This window comes from Dermacentor andersoni, chromosome 3 (genome assembly GCF_023375885.2).
Source record: "Dermacentor andersoni chromosome 3, qqDerAnde1_hic_scaffold, whole genome shotgun sequence".
Taxonomy (NCBI): domain Eukaryota; kingdom Metazoa; phylum Arthropoda; class Arachnida; order Ixodida; family Ixodidae; genus Dermacentor; species Dermacentor andersoni.
Genome location: NC_092816.1, coordinates 53757439 through 53777988, shown reverse-complemented (window position 1 = coordinate 53777988; position 20550 = coordinate 53757439). Strand labels below are relative to the sequence as shown.

The 20550-nt window shown below is 49.6% G+C and overlaps 2 protein-coding genes across 2 annotated transcripts in view; one reads left to right on the top strand and one right to left on the bottom strand.

Moving 5' to 3' along the window:
* The window catches only part of LOC126520831 (uncharacterized), a 450097-nt gene that overhangs the window by 241960 nt on the left and 187587 nt on the right, over positions 1–20550 (bottom strand). The window lies entirely within an intron of this gene.
* On the top strand, positions 5553–11049 carry LOC129387801 (uncharacterized). The gene is made up of 3 exons (XM_055077373.1): positions 5553–5651; positions 9632–9752; positions 10876–11049. Exons 1-3 carry the CDS (start codon positions 5553–5555, stop codon positions 11031–11033), a joined length of 378 nt encoding a protein of 125 aa, XP_054933348.1. The 3' UTR covers positions 11034–11049.

The window sequence follows — 20550 nt, the reverse complement described above, 5'->3', positions numbered from 1 at the left end:
CGTGGAACTTGGAGAAGGGCGCCCAGTGCTCCACAGCCAGGCCACCGGTTGTCGGCTGGATAGCCAGAGCCGGGCTCACGCCTCTCTTGTTCATACAGTCTGTCGCCCCAGTTTGATGAATAACGATGTTCAGACAGGTTTCCCCTGGCACATATGTGGTGGTTCCGTACCAGGAGAAGATCTGCTTCGCCGGCCCAGATACTCCATCCACCTCCGTATCTATGGCCAGACTCAGGTTTGCACAAGGCCAGGGTAGAAACGGGATGATGTAGCAGGCAGCAAACTTGAATGAGCGATCACGCTCGACACAGTTCGGGAGAATGAGGTAACTTTCACCTGGAGGCACAAGTTGGGCATTCGAGAGGAACTTGATCTTCCCGCGTTGACAGCCTCTCATGAAGGGGAAACAGGGCCGGGTCAGTCCTCCACAGTCCTCACGCGGTCGGCCGGTGGCATTCACCAGCCGCCGGACCTCGCCGTTCCTGACCATTCTGGTCTTCGGCTCAAGGACCTGGACTGACATCGTATGTCGTGTCAGCACAAGAGCGCTGCTCACTAGGATGTAATGGCAGACCGTGCCACCCATGTCCACCACTGAGGCACCCGCGGAATATATTTCTCAGAGGTGTGTGTCTGTGTGCGGGGGGGGGGGGGGGGGGGGGGGCGTTGTCCGCTATACGTACCGTTGTGCAGGCTTTGTTGCCCGGCCGGCCTTTCCGCCTGCGCCGCAGTTTTGCGATCAGCGCGAGTGCCGGACATACAGTACGTATCACAGCTGCACACTTTCGAAACCGCCGGAGAATGGGGCCATTTGGGGCCTATCTTTCATCAAACAGTAATCTGCGTCTGGCGTTGATTTCCTTTCTATAAAACTCTGCCGTCGCTAAAAGCTTGCTGTCGGGAGCACCGTGTCACTCTGACTCTCGCATGCCCTTCGAGATGTGAAAGTACCAGTAGTGCCGTGTTAAAAGGAAAGCCAAGATTAAAGACGACGATTATCGCTGGTAGACAGGCCCACCGAAGTGCGCGACTTTTCTTTTTTGATGGCACCTTCGGCTGGTCCTTTCGGAGCGGTGCTCGCTGGGCTGCTCTCGCGAGCAGCGTTGTCTTCAAAAGAGCGTGCGCGCCTTACGTCCGGCTGTTTCTGTTCCATACATGGCTCTCCTCGCGCGTCGAGCGCTCTCAGGCACTCCGAGCCCTGTCGTGGGAGCAGCCGTCGAGTTTGACAGCGTTTGCCGCCACATCAGCGTAACACTCTCCGGTATCACGCAGCGTCGCCGCTGTTGGCGACGGTTCACCGTATAACCACATGCCTGGTGGCGTCCTGCGTCCGTCGTTTTTTCGCGGGCAGCGCCGCTCGCAGGTTTGGCTATGAATATATACAGGCCAAATCAGACGGTCGCCACAGTAACGTAGTTTAGCGTCTGCCATTTCCTCCCCCGAGAGCAGCTTGCACGTTAGGCTTGCATGCCTGTCCCCTGCATTTGAGTTCGAGGAACGCCGGATCTGCCCGACTCTGATTCGGAGGATGGAGGCGGCCAGTCGAATATGCCATTAGTGCACATCGCGAAACAGCGTTGGCTGCCGTGCGCATGCCCATAACCAAAAACTACAGTATTTTTTTCCTGTGTCCTGTGTACTCGAGACCTATGACATCCACTAATCTTGGGATCGCCGTTTCTGAAAATCCTGAGTGAGACGCTACAGTAACGCTGTTTGAAGGTCCGATGTGTTTTTGTTGTTGTTGTTCTGCTGTGAACTTTTCAGTGTGAACACTGGCGTACTCTCTGGGTGTCGCATTTCTTAACGATCCAGTTCATTTCCCATCGTTTTTGCCATTGGCACAAACAGAAGTGGCGGCGCCGCTATTGTTGGAATCAGCCATAGGGAAGGACGGATGATAAAAATGACGTGGAACGTCACAGAATACTGGCTCTCGGTTGAGGTACGGCAGCGCCTCCTAAGCAGCAGGCTTGTGCACTCTGTTTATGAGTCATGTTACTTCGACCGAAATTTCCATTGCCAAGCCCGGCGTGATGAAAGCATTGACGTCAAAATCACCGCGCCTTACTCGGGGACGTCCCCATTAGATTCCATCGCAGTCGGGCAAGGTAGCACGACGTCACACATCGGAGTTCACCAACGTTGTGCTGTCTAGGAGGCGTTGTATATGCATGGGCTAGAGACCGGAACGATTATATTCCTTATCTCGTTTCATCAGTCCGAGCGGTGCATCCACCCACGTTGTCAGCGGGATCGGCCCGTCGAAAACGGTGGCTGATTATAAAAAGTTGGAAGGCAATTCAATCTCTAGTCGAAGCTGACCAATGACAATGTCTTCTTCAGCGAGTTGGGATGAGAATGGGGCGGGATCACACGGCGCTCTTGCGCGTCATCCCTCGCGTGAAGGGAGTAGGAGGAGCGTCGGACTGCTTAAATATTTGGTCTGCGCTATCATCGGGATTGGCGCACATTTTTAAACTGCACTATCTTCGTGGTCAGCCCACGAAAACGGCTAGAAACACATAACCGATACGAGAAAGGGGGGGAGGGGTTGCAACTTGTTAATAAAAGACATTCCCCCGTGTTCTCAAACGATCCTCGACTCGAAGCTGGCCCTCACTCCGATGGATGGATGGATGGATGTTATGACCGTCCCCTTTGGAACTGGGCGGTGGGTTGCGCCACCAAGCTCTTGCTATTATACTGCCTAATGTCTTACCCATGTTAAAAAGGAAAAGAAAAGAGAAAATAAAACCACGATGCATTCCCATAACCAAATTTCCTGACCCCCTATTGTGAACTTTGTTTTTGTACGTCTCGGTTTTCCTGTCGTTTCCCTGCTTTTCTTCCGCCAATCTTCCAATCGCCTCTTACTAGCCAAGTTGAACACAGTGCCGCCCATCGACTGAAAAATGCGCCACGTTTCTCGACAACTGTTGTGGAGCCTCAACGAAGAGCAGTGACCACTTCTGTTCAGGGGTGGCGCTGTGATCGACTTGCTCAGTTCCGTTACAGGCATAGGTAGCCGTACAAGGTAGCAATTGAAATTTTAAGGAAGAGAGAAAATATTAAGGAAATCTAGGCAAACTGGCTATACTGACTGAGCTTGTATGTAATATCTGGTTAGCACAAGCAGGCTAGGCGACTATTTGTCGCCGCCCCGTTACGAAGGCGATGTCAATAAATCACCGTTGAGTCAAGGTGGAGGGCCGAGTGGAGGAACGTTGTAAAATACGGGGCATAGTCTTATTAAAAACGAGAAAATAATCGAGCGAAAGGAACCGCTACATTACGGAAGCTTCTTTCCCTGCTAGCACCCAAACATGGCGGCCACGATCACGCCAGAGCACCGTATCATCACGCACACCTCATTTTATTTTTTGACGGTCACCATTTTGCACCGGATTATCGCTGTTATCGATTTTGCACCGGATTATCGCTGTTATCGATTATCGGTGTGAATTAGCCCTTAAACCCAGTGGCTCATCGGCCGGGGATCTTGGGCAGCATTTAAATGAACCGAAAAAAAAAAACGCTCGCGTACTTAGGTTTAGGTGAACTCTAGCAATGGGTGATAAAAATTGCCCGCTATGGCTTCCCGCATAATACGCCGCATTATCTTGGAACGTTAGCCACCGCGATTTAGATGCGACGCTCGACCATGGCTAGTTCAGATAGATCAAATCCGTAAACTTCTGTTTGCTAAAAAAAAAAACAGCAGAAGGGGAATGATAGGTAGTTAGCATTATAAATAATAATAAACTAATATTTGTGGGCAGCACACAATGAGACTGTTTAGCACTACAAGCTAGCGTATGATACGGTGTCGCTCTTTAGATGAAAACGGATGCTTGATTCACGAATTATGATACTTCGATCGTTGTTGGTCGAGACCGGAAGCGAAATAGATGCCAATGTTTTCTCATTTCACACAAATAACGAAAGAAAGTTTCTGCCTAATTGAATTTGTGGTGACAAAGTTAAGATGCACATTGATTTTGAAAAGAGAGTGAGAGAGAGAGGGAGGGAGAGAAATGCTCGTCGAGCTCACGCTTTGCTCATCGGTCAGAGAAGAGACGAGCTGCGCATCGGCAACGAAATGCTAGGCAGCCAATTGCGACTTTGTGATGCGGTGTAACTGAAGGAACCGTGTAACAACAGCGTGACCAGCGTCTCTCCTGTCCCGAACCGTTTCTTTTTTCAGCCCCCTGTTGCCTCTTAATACTGCGTGCGGGAGACGCCTGCACGCGGGAGGCGCTCCGACACAGGATACCCGCTGCATGTAACGGGTGTAGCCTGGCGGCTGGAGGGGCGGGCGCGGCCTGTCGTTTTCCTGTCGCCCGGCAGCTCGAGTTGCCCTTCGGCGACACACAACTAAAAGTGTACCACGTACACCGGCCACACGTCGCGTCACGCAACCGCTGTCGGCGTCTACGCGTCGCGGCCTCGTTTATCCCGCTTTCACCCGGCCGCCTCTGGGGGCTCAGTCACCGTGGCATTCTGCTGCTGCGCCACGGAGCTGGTTGTTGCTTCGATTACGCGCGTGGGCCCACGATACCTATACGATGCCACACCGGGCCCATGATACCTATGACGTCACTGTCAGTGACGTCATAGGTATCGACAGCGTCAGTTAGGAACCGCTTATGAGGTTACCGATTGATAAAGCTTCCACTTTTAAAGCACCAGGTGGCTGAAAATTGAGGGTTTTCAGCGCTTTCTCTGCAGAAAATGTTAAACGTGCGAAAATGCTTCGAAATCGGTGACGCCGTACAGACGTACCTGCGCTGCGGTTCAGGCTTGAAACTCAGAAAGGCGTATTCCGCCGTTCATTTTCTTCTCTGCCAGCCAACGTTTTCCCGCCAGGTGAAATACCTGTAAGGTCTTCAAAGCTTTTCACCTGCCTCGAGTAATTTACCGATAGTCAGTGTCGCTCAATAAACAAAACACGTAGGAAAAACGCACAAAGACCTCCCATTTTCGTCTGGGTGGTTATCGTGGTGGATCCCGCACACTGTACTCACTGCGCATGTTCCTTTTTCTGCGTGCACTTCCTGCGTGCCTTACGTGTTATACAAGCAAGCATTTTGTTCTACCATTATATTGAGAGCAGTAATCCCTACTGACTGGTGCGACTTTCACGCCATAAGTGTTAATCGTATGTCACTGTTTATTTCAACCGCATTGCGTATATGCCCAGATTGCGAATATTACTTATACAGCGTCTCGTCTTGCCCATTTCATTAAGATCAGGCATGCTTCATTGCTATTTAGGTATGTCCCGGCTTGAATATGTCTCACCATGTTTTTCAGCACTCATGACCCTCGATTATATTGAGAGCAGTAATCCCTACTGACTGGTGCGACTTTCACGCCATAAGTGTTAATCGTATGTCACTGTTTATTTCAACCGCATTGCGTATATGCCCAGATTGCGAATATTACTTATACAGCGTCTCGTCTTGCCCATTTCATTAAGATCAGGCATGCTTCATTGCTATTTAGGTATGTCCCGGCTTGAATATGTCTCACCATGTTTTTCAGCACTCATGACCCTCGGCATAACATTCCGCGCGACCGTGCTGCGGGTCTTGACAGCAACCCCAGACAAAGTCAACCAAGTGAATAACGCAGTCCACGGCAAGGGCGTAAGTGATTGCTTTCTGTTAATTCAAATACACTTCCTTTGGTTTTTGTCACAAGCTGTTAGTGTATATGTCGTCAATTTTACGTAACGTTTACGAATTCGGAGGCACCTAAGCGGGCCCTGACCCACTTACATGTTTATCGAAGTGGAGAAAAGCATTCGAACTTAAAATAAGCTATTTAATAAACACTTTTTCACGAAAAGTACTTCGATGCGTTTCACTAGAAGTGGATTTATTGGCAATCAAACGCGGCGTTCGCGGTGCTTCCGCTCCTCCTTCAATGCCTTTCACTGCCAAGGTTACGACAGAGCGGGGCGTGCTCACAAGGCACCGCCTTCTGCATGTCAACGTGGCGCGCAGTTCACATGCGATTTTGGATGTTATTGTAGACGCCACTGCCCCCGATTTTGGTGCCTGCGACGCGTCAAACCTAAGCCAAATGCGGTTGTCATGAGCGAGCAGCACAGCGCTGAGCCAGTGGACTCGCCGGGGTACCCTGCCGTATCTGCGCTACGTAGCAGACCGCAGCTACACGCACATGTAGTGCATATTGCGCAGCGCTTGCTTTGTGCCCGACAGGGCCGTGTACGTTCTCGCGCTCATACGATCCAGTCTGACCATGCTGCGTGGTGCGGACCGGCTTTGTCCTCCGCCTGCGTGACTGGCGAATAGTAGCCACATACAACAAGTGCATTGTAACACGAAAGTGTTTTATGCCGCGGTACTTTCTGTAACGGATGCCACATATTTTACCCATGCTCTATAAAGGTCGTCGCGTATTTTTCATTCTAAAGTAGTCCAGTCATACTTTGCAAGCACTAAAATCTTTCAGAAATCATTTTTTCCACTTACGAGTGAAGAATGGACTCATTTACCAGAATGTATTGTTGAATGCATATATCATGTTTCACAAGAAAATATATTGAAAAAGCATCTTTTGTAATCCCGCTCCTGCTTGGGCAGCACTGCTGCCTGCAGTATTGTGTAAATAAATAAATAAACAATGGATGTAACGCTGGCGCTCAGGAGTAATATAGCTGGCTTGTTGCAGCACTGTGGAAGCTGCACAAATTCTTAGTTGATTGGAACGCCGAGTGTCCATCGAGATGTGCTCATCCGCGCCACCTCGTCTGCGCAGCGTCTGCTTACAGTATGATAAATGGCAATGTATGTAACAATGATATGCAACGAGCGAAGAATATGAGGTTGAAAATCGCTGCGTGTTTTGATGATAAAGTGAGTAAAAAATGAAATTTATTTTAGAAGCGAGGTAACCATGCGTATTTATTAGCTTTTCTAAAATGGCACCCAAAATTGTAACGCTGTCATGTATTGGTAGGATATGATTACTTAATGATACACCTGTAGTAGGCGGAATTGTTGTTTGAAGGTTATGAAACAAAACATGATTTTGATGGACTGATTCGAAGATAATTTGGTGCTTTAGTGAGCACCAGCTGTCGATATTGCCAAGTTCAGCGTTACGCTGATCTTGCATTACTGTAAATCACTAGTGAGATGAATAAACGGTTGTGTCATCGGCCTACAAGAGGAACGTGCGACTGGTAGGCGCGTCGGGTAGATTGTTTATGAAGGACAGAAACAGTAAGGGACCTCATAATGCAACCTTGAGGAACACCAAAGTTGATAAAGTTAGCTGATGAAAGCTGACCGTTGCCATGTACAACTTGAGACCGATTAGTTAGCTAGCCAAAAGGACCAGTGATGCCGTAGGTCTCTATAGTTCACACAAAGGAATAGAATTGTTCAGAGTACCAAATGCTGTAGTTCGGTCAATGAATGCTGCTCCCACAATTAGCCCGGTATGTATAGCCCTGATTCTGTATGGCCTCGTAGCGCGAGTGTCGGCCTAACCGAGCGAACGAGCACAACAGCGAAGGATCAAAGAGCAATGCGGAGTGCAACGTGAAATGAAATGTGGCGATAGTGAAGAGATCGCGAGGACGAAAGCGGGGGGAGGGGAGGGTATTGCGAAAGCGTGAGGAGAAAAGCATAGTGCCCTGCATGACGCGTGCTTTGTGGCGACGATGGCTGCGAGATGGCGCCAGAGCAGAGCGCGTCGCCTGCATGGACGAAGCGTTGCATTAGCGGAGGTCCGTCTGCGGCGGCCGCTGTGAATCCCGCCCACGCATCACGATTAGCGAGGCAGTCGCGCCACGCTTCGCTCCGTTTGCAAAGTGCCGCACGAGACAGATTTTTTTCGCCAGCCAATATCTCGTGAAATGGAAACACGTAACCGCAGATGAATTTTTTAACCTTCTACTCGCATGAAAGAATGTACTTTTAAAAAACTCTGGTGCGGCTCGCTGGACAGGCCGGACGGACGGACTCCTCGGTGGCGTTCCGTGATTCTCCTCGCACGGGCGTGGTGTGTTGCAGAAGTCGCGGGGCGGTGCTATCATTGCGGGGTGCTTTTCTCGTCGTGGTAATAGATTGTTTTTTTTTAGAGTACTGCTCCAGTAGGACACGTGTAACCGGCGAAATTAGGCCTCAGAAGAGCACCCGAGATTATAATAAAATAGCTGGGGCGCTATTATGTAAAACTATACCAAACGTTTCTGTTCCAATTCTGCAATCGGTCCTCCGGGATTGGTTAAAAACTTTTTTGAACCACCCTCACTTCGCCTGTCTGTCACGCGACGTCACGAAAACCGCGATAGCTTCCCATATGATATGATGTGTACACGCTGATTATGCATGATTTGACCGAGCAAAAGAAAAAGTTATTTCTGATTTGGCGCCTTTTTGCCATTAGCCCTTGGCTATTGGCCAATAGTTTTCGGGTTGCACGCACTTCCACTGCCTGTCACGCGGCGTCAAAAGGCCGCCAATACTCATCGCGTCAAAGTGACGTGCCCGCGCTCAAGATGCATTAATAAGCCCAACAAAACTGAATTTTCTTCTGAATAGCCGCAGGCTGCCCCGTTCCGAAAGGAATAAAAAATGGCTGCTGCCGATCGCTCAGGCACTCGCTGCTCGCACTTGCCGAAGATCCTGGGTTTATTTGCGTATAATAATTCTGTTTGCGTGGCTGTATAACGTTTTCGAGCACTTTCGGCCCATTTACGACCTCGTTCTGCCAACTCTTCTTTGCTGAGGATCCGTTTTAGTGCATTCTTAAGCTTCCGTTGCATGCCGCCGCGATTTTCGACCAGGCACTGCAAGCTAAGTAAGGGAAAGCGGACCAATCGCAGACGCCGGCAGCATCCTCTTCAGCCGGTTATCGATTTTCAGTGCAGTGACTCAGCCCCATCGCCTCCCTCTCCACTTGAGCATGCTCCTCGCCTCTTGTCAGCCAATTAGATAAGATGTCTGGTGCCCCGGGCACGAAGGCCTGCGGGGCAACGAAGAGGCGAACTGCGCAGCTCGCCGTCTCACTAGCCGAGCGGCAGACCACACCGTTCTTCAGCCCCCGACAGACCGACGAGCGACCCACGAGTTATTAACGACAAGTCAACACCTACCCACACTTGTCTCGTCTACACGCAATCTCCCCAGACAGTTATACGTCCCGAACATCTCCCTGGTGTAGCAACCACACAGCGACACTCGCGCACATCACACACGAATGCACCGACCGTCCGGTCGACGCAATTTCGCCACGAGTCACAACACACACACACACACACTACGTGGTCTTGGGAGGCGAGACTCTCCGAACTGGACCTGGGAAGCCAACTGGCGACCCTCGATCAGGCCCGGCGAGCCGCGACCGCCAGTGGAGCCCTGTCACAGGGAACCACCCAGGAATAAACCGCGCAACGGTTTCTCCAATAATAAAGTTCCTCCTCCTTCCGCGACCGCCAAATTTAGTTCAGAAATGAAATAGCCACAACTTTTGTTATTTCATTATATTCTTTAATATGCTCACGTATGCTAAATCTTGGTAAGGTGTGCATTTACTCATGGTACCTTGTTGTAAGACAGCAGAAAAACTGAAAGAAATATTCTCACTGCAGGTTCAGGCAGAGAGGATCGACGATTCCAATCTCATCTTGCTGGTGAATGACATGACCCTAGCGGCCCAGGCATTCGCGAACGAGGCAGAGATCGGTCACGGTGCTCAAGGCATAAACACAGGTAAGAGATTCCCCGTATCTCAATATCTGTGATTCCATAGAATTCCCGATATATGATACCACTGCATAGTAGAGTTTGACATTCTGCACCAAGAGACACGCATGACCAACTGCGCCTGCATAGCAGCGATCGGAACTCATAATGTGGGTATAATCCAGAGCCTCCATGGTCTTGGGCACAGAGCACTGCAGTGGTGCTCTAGATCATGAATGCTCCAGAGCCCTTGCATACATAATTTACTACTGCTGAGGCTCTAATTATTCCACATGCTTGAAACTTCGTCTATACCTGGTCCATAACTTGCCCCTAATTTTAATCAACTGTAAGCAAGGCTTCATGTTTAGTCCACCGAAGATACAGGGGAGACATTCTACAAGACTTCTTAACATCCAAACAAATCAGGACCCAACAATTATTGGGAACGCTCCTAATTTCACCATAAATGTTAACGGTGCCACGTCTTGCACTTAATATTCATTGCATTTGCATTGCCATAGAACTCGCTAGCGACACTAGGAACTAAGTTGATGACGGCCGTGCGATAGACACTTTCGAAGACTTGCTCTTTTTTTATTCGTAGTCGTACTTGCGCGCTGTAACTAACTGCAATTTTTTAGACTTGTACAAAGGACCATTCTATCATTTTTTAAGGCCGTGCTGCTTGCTCATTCACCCTTGAGGCCGAGCATGGGCTGTAATTATTGTTGCACGTAATTATTATAATATCGCAAGCAGATTCTCATTTACTTCACGCAGTAACAGTAGGAAGACGCGCAAAACACCCTTCATGATTGATGTCAGCTATTGGGTCTGTGTTTTCACAGCAAGCCCAAGAGATGGTCAATGGACCCTTCAACGGAGTCTCCTTACGCCGAAAAAGAATGTCTATACTGTTGATCCATTTCCTTCTAGGATAAGTTGTTGGCAACCCTAATGATAAAAACACGATAAAAAAACTACGTACAGCGTAGAGGACAAGGACTGCGAGAGACTACATACACTGCGCTGTGTATGTCGTCTCTTGCACTCCTTGTCTTTCGCGCTGTACGTCGTTTTTTATCGTGAACTACCCCAAGCCACCACCCTAGAATAAACACTCGAATAAAAAAAATTCTCTTTCCAGATTTACCGAACATGAGGATCCGGATGACATTACAAGAGCGTGTCGTACTGTGCCAGGGCGGCAGCTACCGGAAGGCAACTCTGGTTGTAGTTACGGCTACTGGACTCCCTGAGGAGCTGTCCAGAAAGATTGCCAAGAATGTGATCACCATGTTGTAGCTTAAAGTTGGAAGTTGCAAGTTTGAAGTTTATTTCCTTTCTTCATTACAGAAAGAGGAAACAAGAGCTAAAGGCCATTTGGCCTGACAGGGGCTCAATTGCTCCTAAGTGCACATTCATACTAATAATTAAACACATTCATGCTCATCCACACCACAGGCGGTGACCACGGCGGGGGGGGGGGGGGGGGGGGGGGGGGGGGGGGGACGCAGCAGTGCCTTCCCGAGTGATGCCGTCGTCAACTCCCCCCACCTAAAGTGTCGTTACCAGAGTTACCCATATTTGACATTTATTTTGAGTTGCCTCTACCTCTTCAGATAAAATTTTATTGTGTGTGACTAAAAGCTTAGTCGCAAGTGTGCGCATACGTGCGACGATAGGAGGACAAGCGCATTAGAAGCACCACAGACATTTTTGTTCAATTTCCACTGCGATTGATTGAAAACTATTCCACCGAGCTGGGGTGCCCGCCTCTTGCCCTACACGCAGCTAGGGAGGGGGGACGAAGCAGTCCCCATGCGTTGAGGACGGTTCGTTTCCACTGCGAACACCTTGCACATACAGAATATATTTAAATACATACTGACACGACGAAGTTCATTTTATTCAAGAGAAGGAGGTAGCCAACTTGACTATTTCTAATGGTATGGGTAACCTATGCCTGGAGAATGAATATGTTGCTCTATGTTAACCCCGCTTTAAATTGCTTTGCATGCTTTTCTTGCCCTGAAAAAAATCTGCAGTGACCCTTTGGCCACCATATGGTCTTGCCAACAGCAGTTGAAATCCACGTGAAGGCTATGCGCGCCTCATTATTTTTTCCCTTTCTAGGACGCAATATAATTTACAACATTTATTAGGAACGGAAACATCGCCGCGAAGAGGTCATAAATATATATAATTGACTCAGCAACCGAATTGGGACCAAGCCGGTTTCATTCTGAATCGTAATGAATAACAGTCGTGCACACCAGCGCTTATACTCGGAGTCGCAGTAAAGAAAGAAAAAAAAAAAGGCTGCAGTTTCACCAGAAAGGTGAAGCAGTATTAGTGATAGTGAAGCATATGCCGTACTTATTCGAATGTAGACCGATAGTTTTCTTTTTATACAATCATATTCCAAACTCTAGGGTCGGCTTAGATTTGAGGATTTTAAACAATGCGCCAGTTTTTCATTGAAACTGCTAAATATGGCGCATAGCTAGCGCCATCTAGAAAAGTCAGTATCGCAGCCGCTACTAGCCGTGCCAGTAGCCAACCGTACACAAGCGAGGTCGTCATTTTGACCTGGCTCGTGTCGGCCATATCGGTGTGCGGCGTGGTGTTATCGCGATGGCGCGAAGCAGGAGATGCCACTACAGTGCCGCTTTCAAGCGAAAAGTTGCGATAGCCGCAGAAGCATCGTCAAACCTTCAAGCCGGGCGGGACTTCGGCGTCGACAAGAAAAACGTAAGTCATTGGATGGGACACCGACAGCAGCTTCTTGCGTGCGCCGCAACGAGGATGATATTTAGCGGACCAAAGAAAGACCATCACCACGAAGTGGAGACAGTTTTGGCCTACTTTGTTCGGACGCAGAGAGCAGCTGCCTTTCCAGTGACTACAGATGTGATCCAAGCAAAAGCTAGGGCACCGGGGCGCCCCAAACGTGCATCGCTATCGCAGCTGGCGGGCTGGGTAGCTGCAGCGTGGGACGACATCCCAGGTCCTTCGATTGTGCGCGCCTTTAAAAAGTGCAGCATATCTAACGCGCTTGGCGGTACCGTAGATAGTGCACTGTTTGAAGGGGACAGTGACAACGAACACAGCGACGAGTCTAGCAGCGACGACGACGTTGAATGAGCTCCGCACGTTCAGATTCAATAAATCCTGTTTGCATTTTGTGAACGCTGTCCTTGCTTTTTTTGTTCGGCTTACATTCGAGGTATATATATTTGGCTTCGGACTTTAGGGTGTCGGCTCAGAATCGAGGTCTGCCTAATTCGAGTAAATACGGTATAAAAAAATTCTTCCCAGTGGACCATTCTTCGAGGTCACATGACATATACATATATATATATTGCCGCAAAGATGTGAAAGATCTACGTTACATTTTTCTGGTGGAGGTGCGGGGTACATGCTACCACTCCCTGATTGAACACCGTCTACAAGCCCAGTAGGAAGTCCGGTCGAGCTGACTCCTGTGCACGTGCGGACAAGCCGCCGACTTCAAGGACTGCCACCTGAGCACGAACCGCTACTCAACCAAGTCAGAAAGATGAGTAGGTCGGTTCCATCATCTTCCTCGACCGCACCGACCGAGGTCGTCCTCAACCAGCCGCGAATCCCCACGTCCTTCCATGGGGACACCTTCGAGGATGTAAAGGACTGGCTCGATCACTTTGAGCGTGTCGCAAAATACAACGGCTGGACTCCAGAGCGCAGCTACGCAACGCCTACTTTGCCCTCGAGGACTATGCGCGGACGTGGTTTGAGAACCGTGAGGCGGCCCCTTCGCCATGGCATGAATTCCGACGGCAGCTAATTGGCACATAGGCCAGCCTCGATCGCAAGGAGCGAGCTGAATCTGCAGTTCAGGCGAGAGTACCGAGGCCGAACGAAAGCGTCTCAATAATTGTCGAAGATATGTGCCGACTTTTCCGACGCATGGATCCGTCCATGCCGGAAGAAAAGAAGGTCAGGAACTTGATGCGCGGCCTCAAACAAGAGTTATCATTATCATCATCATCATCACCCGCCGTAGTTGCTCAGTGGCTATGGTGTTAGGCTGCTGAGCACGAGGTCGCGGGATCGAATCCCGGCCATGGCGGCCACATTTCGATGGAGGCGAAATGCGAAAACACCCGTGTACTTAGATTTAGGTGCACGTTAAAGATCCCCAGGTGGTCGAAATTTCCGGAGTCCTCTACTACGGCGTGCCTCATAACCAGAAAGTGGTTTTGGCACGTTAAACCCCATAATTTAATTTTTTTTAATCATCATCATCATCATCATGGTTACGCCCACTGCAGGTCAAAGGCCTCTCCCATACTTCTCCAACTACCCCGGTCGTGTACTAATTGTGGCCATGTTGTCCCTGCAAAGTTCTTAATCTCATCCGCCCACCTAACTTTCTGCCGCCCTCTGCTACGCTTCCCTTCCCTTAGAACCCATTCCGTAACCCTTAATGACCATCGGTTATCTTCCCTCCTCATTACATGTCCTGCCCATGCCCATTTCTTTTTCTTGATTACAACTAAGATGTCATTAACGCGCGTTTGTTCCCTCACCCAATCTGCTCTTTTCTTATCCCTTAATGTTACACCCATCATTATTCTTTCCATAGCTCGTTGCGTCGTCCTCAATTTAAGTAGAGCCCTTTTCGTAAGCCTCCAGGTTTCTGCCCCGTACGTGAGTATTGGTAAGACACAGCTGTTATGAACTTTTATCATGAGGGATAATGGCACCCTGCTGTTTATGATCTGAGAATGCCTGCCAAACGCACCCCAACCCATTCTTATTCTTCTGATTATTTCAGCCTCATGATCCGGATCCGCAGTCACTACCTGTCCTAAGTAGATGCATTCCCTTACCACTTCCAGTGCTTCAGTACCAATCGTAAACTGCTGTTCCCTTCCGAGACTGTTAAACATTACTTTAGTTTTCTGCAGATTAATTTTTAGTCCCACCCTTCTGCTCTGCCTCTCCAGGTCAGTGAGCATGCATTGCAGTTGGTCCCCTGAGTTACTAAGCAAGGCAATATCATCAGCGAAGCGCAAGTTACTAAGGTATTCTCCATTTACTCTTATCCCCAATTCTTCCCAATCCAGGTCTCTGAATACCTCCTGTAAACATGCTGTGAATAGCATTGGAGAGATCGTATCTCCCTGCCTGACGCCTTTCTTTATAGGGATTTTGTTGCTTTCTTTATGGAGGACTACAGTGGCTGTGGAGCCGCTATAGATTTCTTTCAGTATTTTTACGTACGGCTCGTCTACACCCTGATTCCGCAATGCCTCCATGACTGCTGAGGTTTCGACTGAATCAAACGCTTTCTCATAATCAATGAAAGCTACATATAATGGTTGGTTATATTCCGCACATTTCTCTATCACCTGATTGATAGTGTGAATATGATCTATTGTTGAGTAGCCTTTACGGAATCCTGCCTGGTCCTTTGGTTGACGGAAGTCTAAGGTGTTCCTGATTCTATTTGCAATTACCTTAGTAAATACTTTGTAGGCAACGGACAGTAAGCTGATCGGTCTATAATTTTTCAAGTCTTTGGCGTCCCCTTTCTTATGGATTAGGATTATGTTTGCGTTCTTCCAAGATTCCGGTACGCTCGAGGTCATGAGGCATTGTGTATACAGGGTGGCCAGTTTTTCTAGAACAATCTGCCCACCGTCCTTCAACAAATCTGCTGTTACCTGATCCTCCCCAGCTGCCTTCCCCCTTTGCATAGCTCCCAAGGCTTTCCTTACTTCTTCCGGCGTTACTTGTGGGATTTCGAATTCCTCTAGACTATTCTCTCTTTCATTATCATCGTGGGTTCCACTCGTACTGTATAAATCTCTATAGAACTCCTCAGCCACCTGAACTATCTCATCCATATTAGTAATGATATTGCCGGCTTTGTCTCTTAACGCATACATCTGATTCTTGCCAATTCCTAGTTTCTTCTTCTCTGCTTTTAGGCTTCCTCCGTTCCTGAGAGCTTGTTCAATTCTATCCATATTATACTTCCTTATGTCAGCTGTCTGACGCTTGTTGATTAACTTCGAAAGTTCTGCCAGTTCTATTCTGGCTGTAGGGTTAGAGGCTTTCATACATTGGCGTTTCTTGATCAGATCTTTCGTCTCCTGCGACAGCTTCCTGGTATCCTGTCTAACAGAGTTACCGCCGACTTCTATTGCACACTCCTTAATGATGCCCACAAGATTGTCGTTCATTGCTTCAACACTAAGGTCTTCTTCCTGAGTTAAAGCCGAATACCTGTTCTGTAGCTTGATCTGGAATTCCTCTATTTTCCCTCTTACCGCTAACTCATTGATCGGCTTCTTATGTACCAGTTTCTTCCGTTCCCTCCTCAGGTCTAGGCTAGTTCGAGTTCTTACCATCCTGTGGTCACTGCAGCGCACCTTACCGAGCACGCCCACATCTTGTATGATGCCAGGGTTAGCGCAGAGTATGAGGTCTACTTCATTTCCAGTCTCGCCGTTCGGGCTCCTCCACGTCCACTTTCGGCTATCCCGCTTGCGGAAGAAGGTATTCATTATCCGCATATTATTCTGTTCCGCAAACTCTACTAATAACTCTCCCCTGCTATTCCTAGTGCCTATGCCGTATTCCCCCACTGCCTTGTCTCCAGCCTGCTTCTTGCCTACTTTGGCATTGAAATCGCCCATTAGTATAGTGTATTTTGTTTTCACTCTACCCATCGCCGATTCCACGTCTTCATAGAAGCTTTCGACTTCCTGGTCATCATGACTGGATGTAGGAGCGTAGACCTGTACAACCTTCATTTTGTACCTCTTATTAAGTTTCAGAACAAGACTTGCCACCCTCTCGTTAATGCTATAGAATTCCTGTATGTTACCAGCTATAATCTTATTAATCAGGAATCCGACTCCTAGTTCTCGTCTCTCCGCTAAGCCCCGGTAGCACAGGACGTGCCCGCTTCTGAGCACTGTATATGCTTCTTTTGGCCTCCTAACATCACTGAGCCCTATTATATCCCATTTACTGCCCTCTAATTCTTCCAATAGCACTGCTAGACTCGCCTCACTAGATAACGTTCTAGCGTTAACCGTTGTCAGGTTCATATTCCAATGGCGGCCTGTCCGGAGCGAGATGTGTAACGCGTTTTCGCCGGACGTCGCCGTGCGGGAACAGTCGCGTTTGCTGTGAGCTCTCGGCCCCAGTGCCGATCCCTTCATGTCCTGTATAATGACCTGTATATAGTGTATAAAGTCCCTTTTGTTATTCTCACCGACGCCTGACTCGGAGTCTTCGCTACCAACGCTATGTCACGAAACGGGTGACGAGCGCTACAGGACCACCTCAAAGCCGTAATAGTGGTGGCACCGGTGCAAAGTCGTAACAGTGGATGGCAGCTACGGGATTGACCGGCATCGGCTACCTCGGCGCGGTGAGTGCCTGAAGTTTACCTCAAACACCAGACTTTCTCTGACACAGGTTATAGTAGCTTAGGGAAGGATTTGGTGTTGCATTGTGTTAACCTTGTGTGTTTCAAGCCCAGTGAGAGTGTATTGAAAACCAGGGGATGCTGAGGGGGCAAACAGGGCAGTGTGTGTAATACTTGCATATGTCTTACTAGTAGCATTACAGTAGCGTACGGCAGGTATATTCAAAAAGGGTAAACAGCAGGAAGACAGTGTGAACGATGGAGAAGTACAAGGTCAAGGAACTTCTCCAAATTTGTGAGGAGTTGGGCATTGAGTTGGGCTCGACCAACAGAAAGAATGCGATCCTTGAGGTCATGAGGACTGGGGACGTAACGGCTGAGGAAGCCGAAGAGGCCTGGGCGGATATCAATGAACGTCGGGAAAAGGAGAAGGAAAGTCGCGAGGAGGAAAAGGAGGAAAGGAGAGCGAGTCGTGAGCACGAGCTTAAAATGAAAGAGTTGGAGACACGAAATAGCGCGCCGGCGCCTAGTCTCATTTCTAACGTTCCAAGAATACGCGATCAACTTCCACCCTTTGTCGTCGGAGAAGATATTGCCGAATACCTCGTGAAATTTGAGCACGTGTGCGAACGGAATAGCATTGAGCGATCCCTCTGGGCACAGAATCTGTTAGCCTTGCTTCCTGGGGAGGCATCAGACGTAATAACTTGCTTATCGAAAGAGGCGTTTGAGAGCTACAGTGATGTGAAGGAAGCGCTACTGCGGAAGTACAAATTGTCGCCCGAAGCTTTCCGGCAGAGTCCGGTATGCAAAAAAGGGCAAGGAGTCGAATGTTGACTTCGTGTTTCGTCTAAAAGCCGACCTGGTGGAATGGCTGAAGGGCGAAGAGGTTTACGACGACCGCGACAAAATCGTCGAATGCATCGCGTTGGAGCAGTTCTACCGTTGCATTGATGAGGATGTCAGGCTCCATGGCTGCAAGATAGGCTAAAGGAGGTTAAGCTAAACAAGGCAGCAGAGTTAGCGGAAGAGTATTACACCCGCCGCCGCTTGCACAGCAAGGCAGTGCGCGTAGAAAAAGCAGATAGGAGAGATGGGTTTTCCGGGAAGCCCGACGAACGGAAGCAAATCACGCGTCGCGAGTTTCGGGAAGACGAGTCCCTCACCAAAGAAACTGTAAGGGAAGGACAGAATGCATCTCAGAATGATAGCGATGGTCCCACACAGCGAAACGATACGACGCGTTCTTTTGAAAAACGGAAACCGTTAACCTGCTACAATTGCAAAAAGCAAGGGCACATCGCTGCGAGCTGCCCGGAGAAAATTGCTTTTGCAGCAATACAGGAAACTCACAAAAATATACGACTATTGGAGCCCTATGTGCAGGGAATTAAGGTAAACGGTAAGAAGTGCCGAGCACTTCGGGACTCTGCAGCAACTATGGACGTTGTCCACCCGTCTTTCGTCTCCTCGAGTGATTTTACGGGAGAATGCGCTAGGATACCGCAAGTGGCCGAGGCAGGAGAGTGTCTGTTTACCCATCGCAACGGTTATCGTTGAAGGAGAGTTTGGGAAACTTAACACAGAAGCCGCTGTGTCTGCCGCCCTCCCGGAGCACTTTCCCTACCTCTTCTCAAATAGCTCGGAGCAGCTGCTGAAGGACCAGGGCAAATCGTTCTTTGCCGACGTGGCGTACACGGCCCTCACGCGATCCAAAGCACGCCCGCTGTCGAGGGAACTTGACTTTGCGTCGATGAGCGAACAGCGGTGCGGCACACGGAACGATCAAGGTAACTTGAATGGCGAGCAGGCACGGGAGAGGCAGAGCTCGGAGGCTGGCCTAGGCGAGCGGGTCCTGGAAGTGAGTGGGAGTGACACGTGCAGTGCTAGCCGCGATATGGACGCGACGCCGCAGTTAGGCGACGCGGGCTCCACAGTCGCTCCGGTTTCCGCCAGCTGGCAGGAGCAGGCTGCAGTTGAAAGGGAAACTGATTCGCGAGCAAGAGGAAGACTGTTCACTAGCCGATCTGAGGAAGAGCGTCAAACGGGGAGTGAAAAAAAAGAGGGTTTCATTTTACGAGGAATCTGGCTTATTGCACCGCCGCTACACGGATAAGCAGGGTCGCAAATATAAGCTTCTGATTCCGCGTAAATATCACCGGGAAAAATGAATGACCTCACTTGCTTCCTCAGTAGTATGTTTTCGGTCCAAGTGATTCCAAGGGAACCATTCTATTTGTCATTAATATTGCTGATTATTAATTGTTCCTGATATTTTGGTGTGTTGTTCATTTGAAAAATGGTTGTTTGAGCCTTGTGTACTAGATCGTACACCTGCCTCTTGTTGCAGCGGGAGCAAAAAGGGGGATAGCAATTCAGTTAGGTTGATTTGGATTATGGCCCTGTCTGGTGTATGACGGGAGACAGAGGGCACTTGTTCGTGTTGGGTGTTGCCTTTTGCCGGTCGGTTTTGCAAGCTGCAGAACGACCAACCGGGACCAGTGGCGAGAAGCAAGGGCTTAGGAACGACCCGAGCGGAGCTGGTCGAGGTGCCCTGGCGACAACGCGGTGAGCAGAGCTCCTGTCTTGGCGAGTCGGACCTGGGCACGTGAAGTTACCTGGCGTCTCGACACTGGACGTGAACTTGGACGAGCCTGACGAACGTGCGCGCCTGGCATCCGAGCCACGTGGAGGCAGCTCGTCCTCCCGGCGCCTTATCTGAGGGCGGGGATGCTGTTGTGCCATTACCACAAGCCCGGATTCCGAATCTGCAAGATGCAGAATTTATCCTGGGAGCGCTCTTTGGACAAACCCGGGGCTGCGCCGAAAGGCACAGCGCCCTAATTCTCCCTTGACAAGTCAAGATGCTGAGCCGTCAGGCAGCGGTGTCCTCAGGAGAAGCATCGGCGGGCAACGTGTTCAAACGTGTCGCCAAGTGCCAGACAGCCCTGCGCCGTACCTCCCCTTGCCTGGAGGTCACCGCGCCCGCCAACTTTGAACGGGGTGGCCAGCGCGGTCGCTGGTTGGACCTCTCGGACGACCGTCGAGTGCTGGCTTTGTATTGGGCCGTTTGAGTGACAATGGTGCTCGGGGACTATAAAGCCGCGACGCGGCCGCCTGAAAAAAACCGGATCCGCCGACCCACCGGGAGCGAGTGCCGCTCTCGACTGGAGTGAGATGTGTCACGCGTTTTCGCCGGACGTCGCCGTGCGGGAACAGTCGCGTTTGCTGTGAGCTCTCGGCCCCAGTGCCGATCCCTTCATGTCCTGTATAATGACCTGTATATAGTGTATAAAGTCCCTTTTCTTATTCTCACCGACGCCTGACTCGGAGTCTTCGCTACCAACGCTCTGTCACGAAACGGGTGACGAGCGCTACGGGACCACCTCA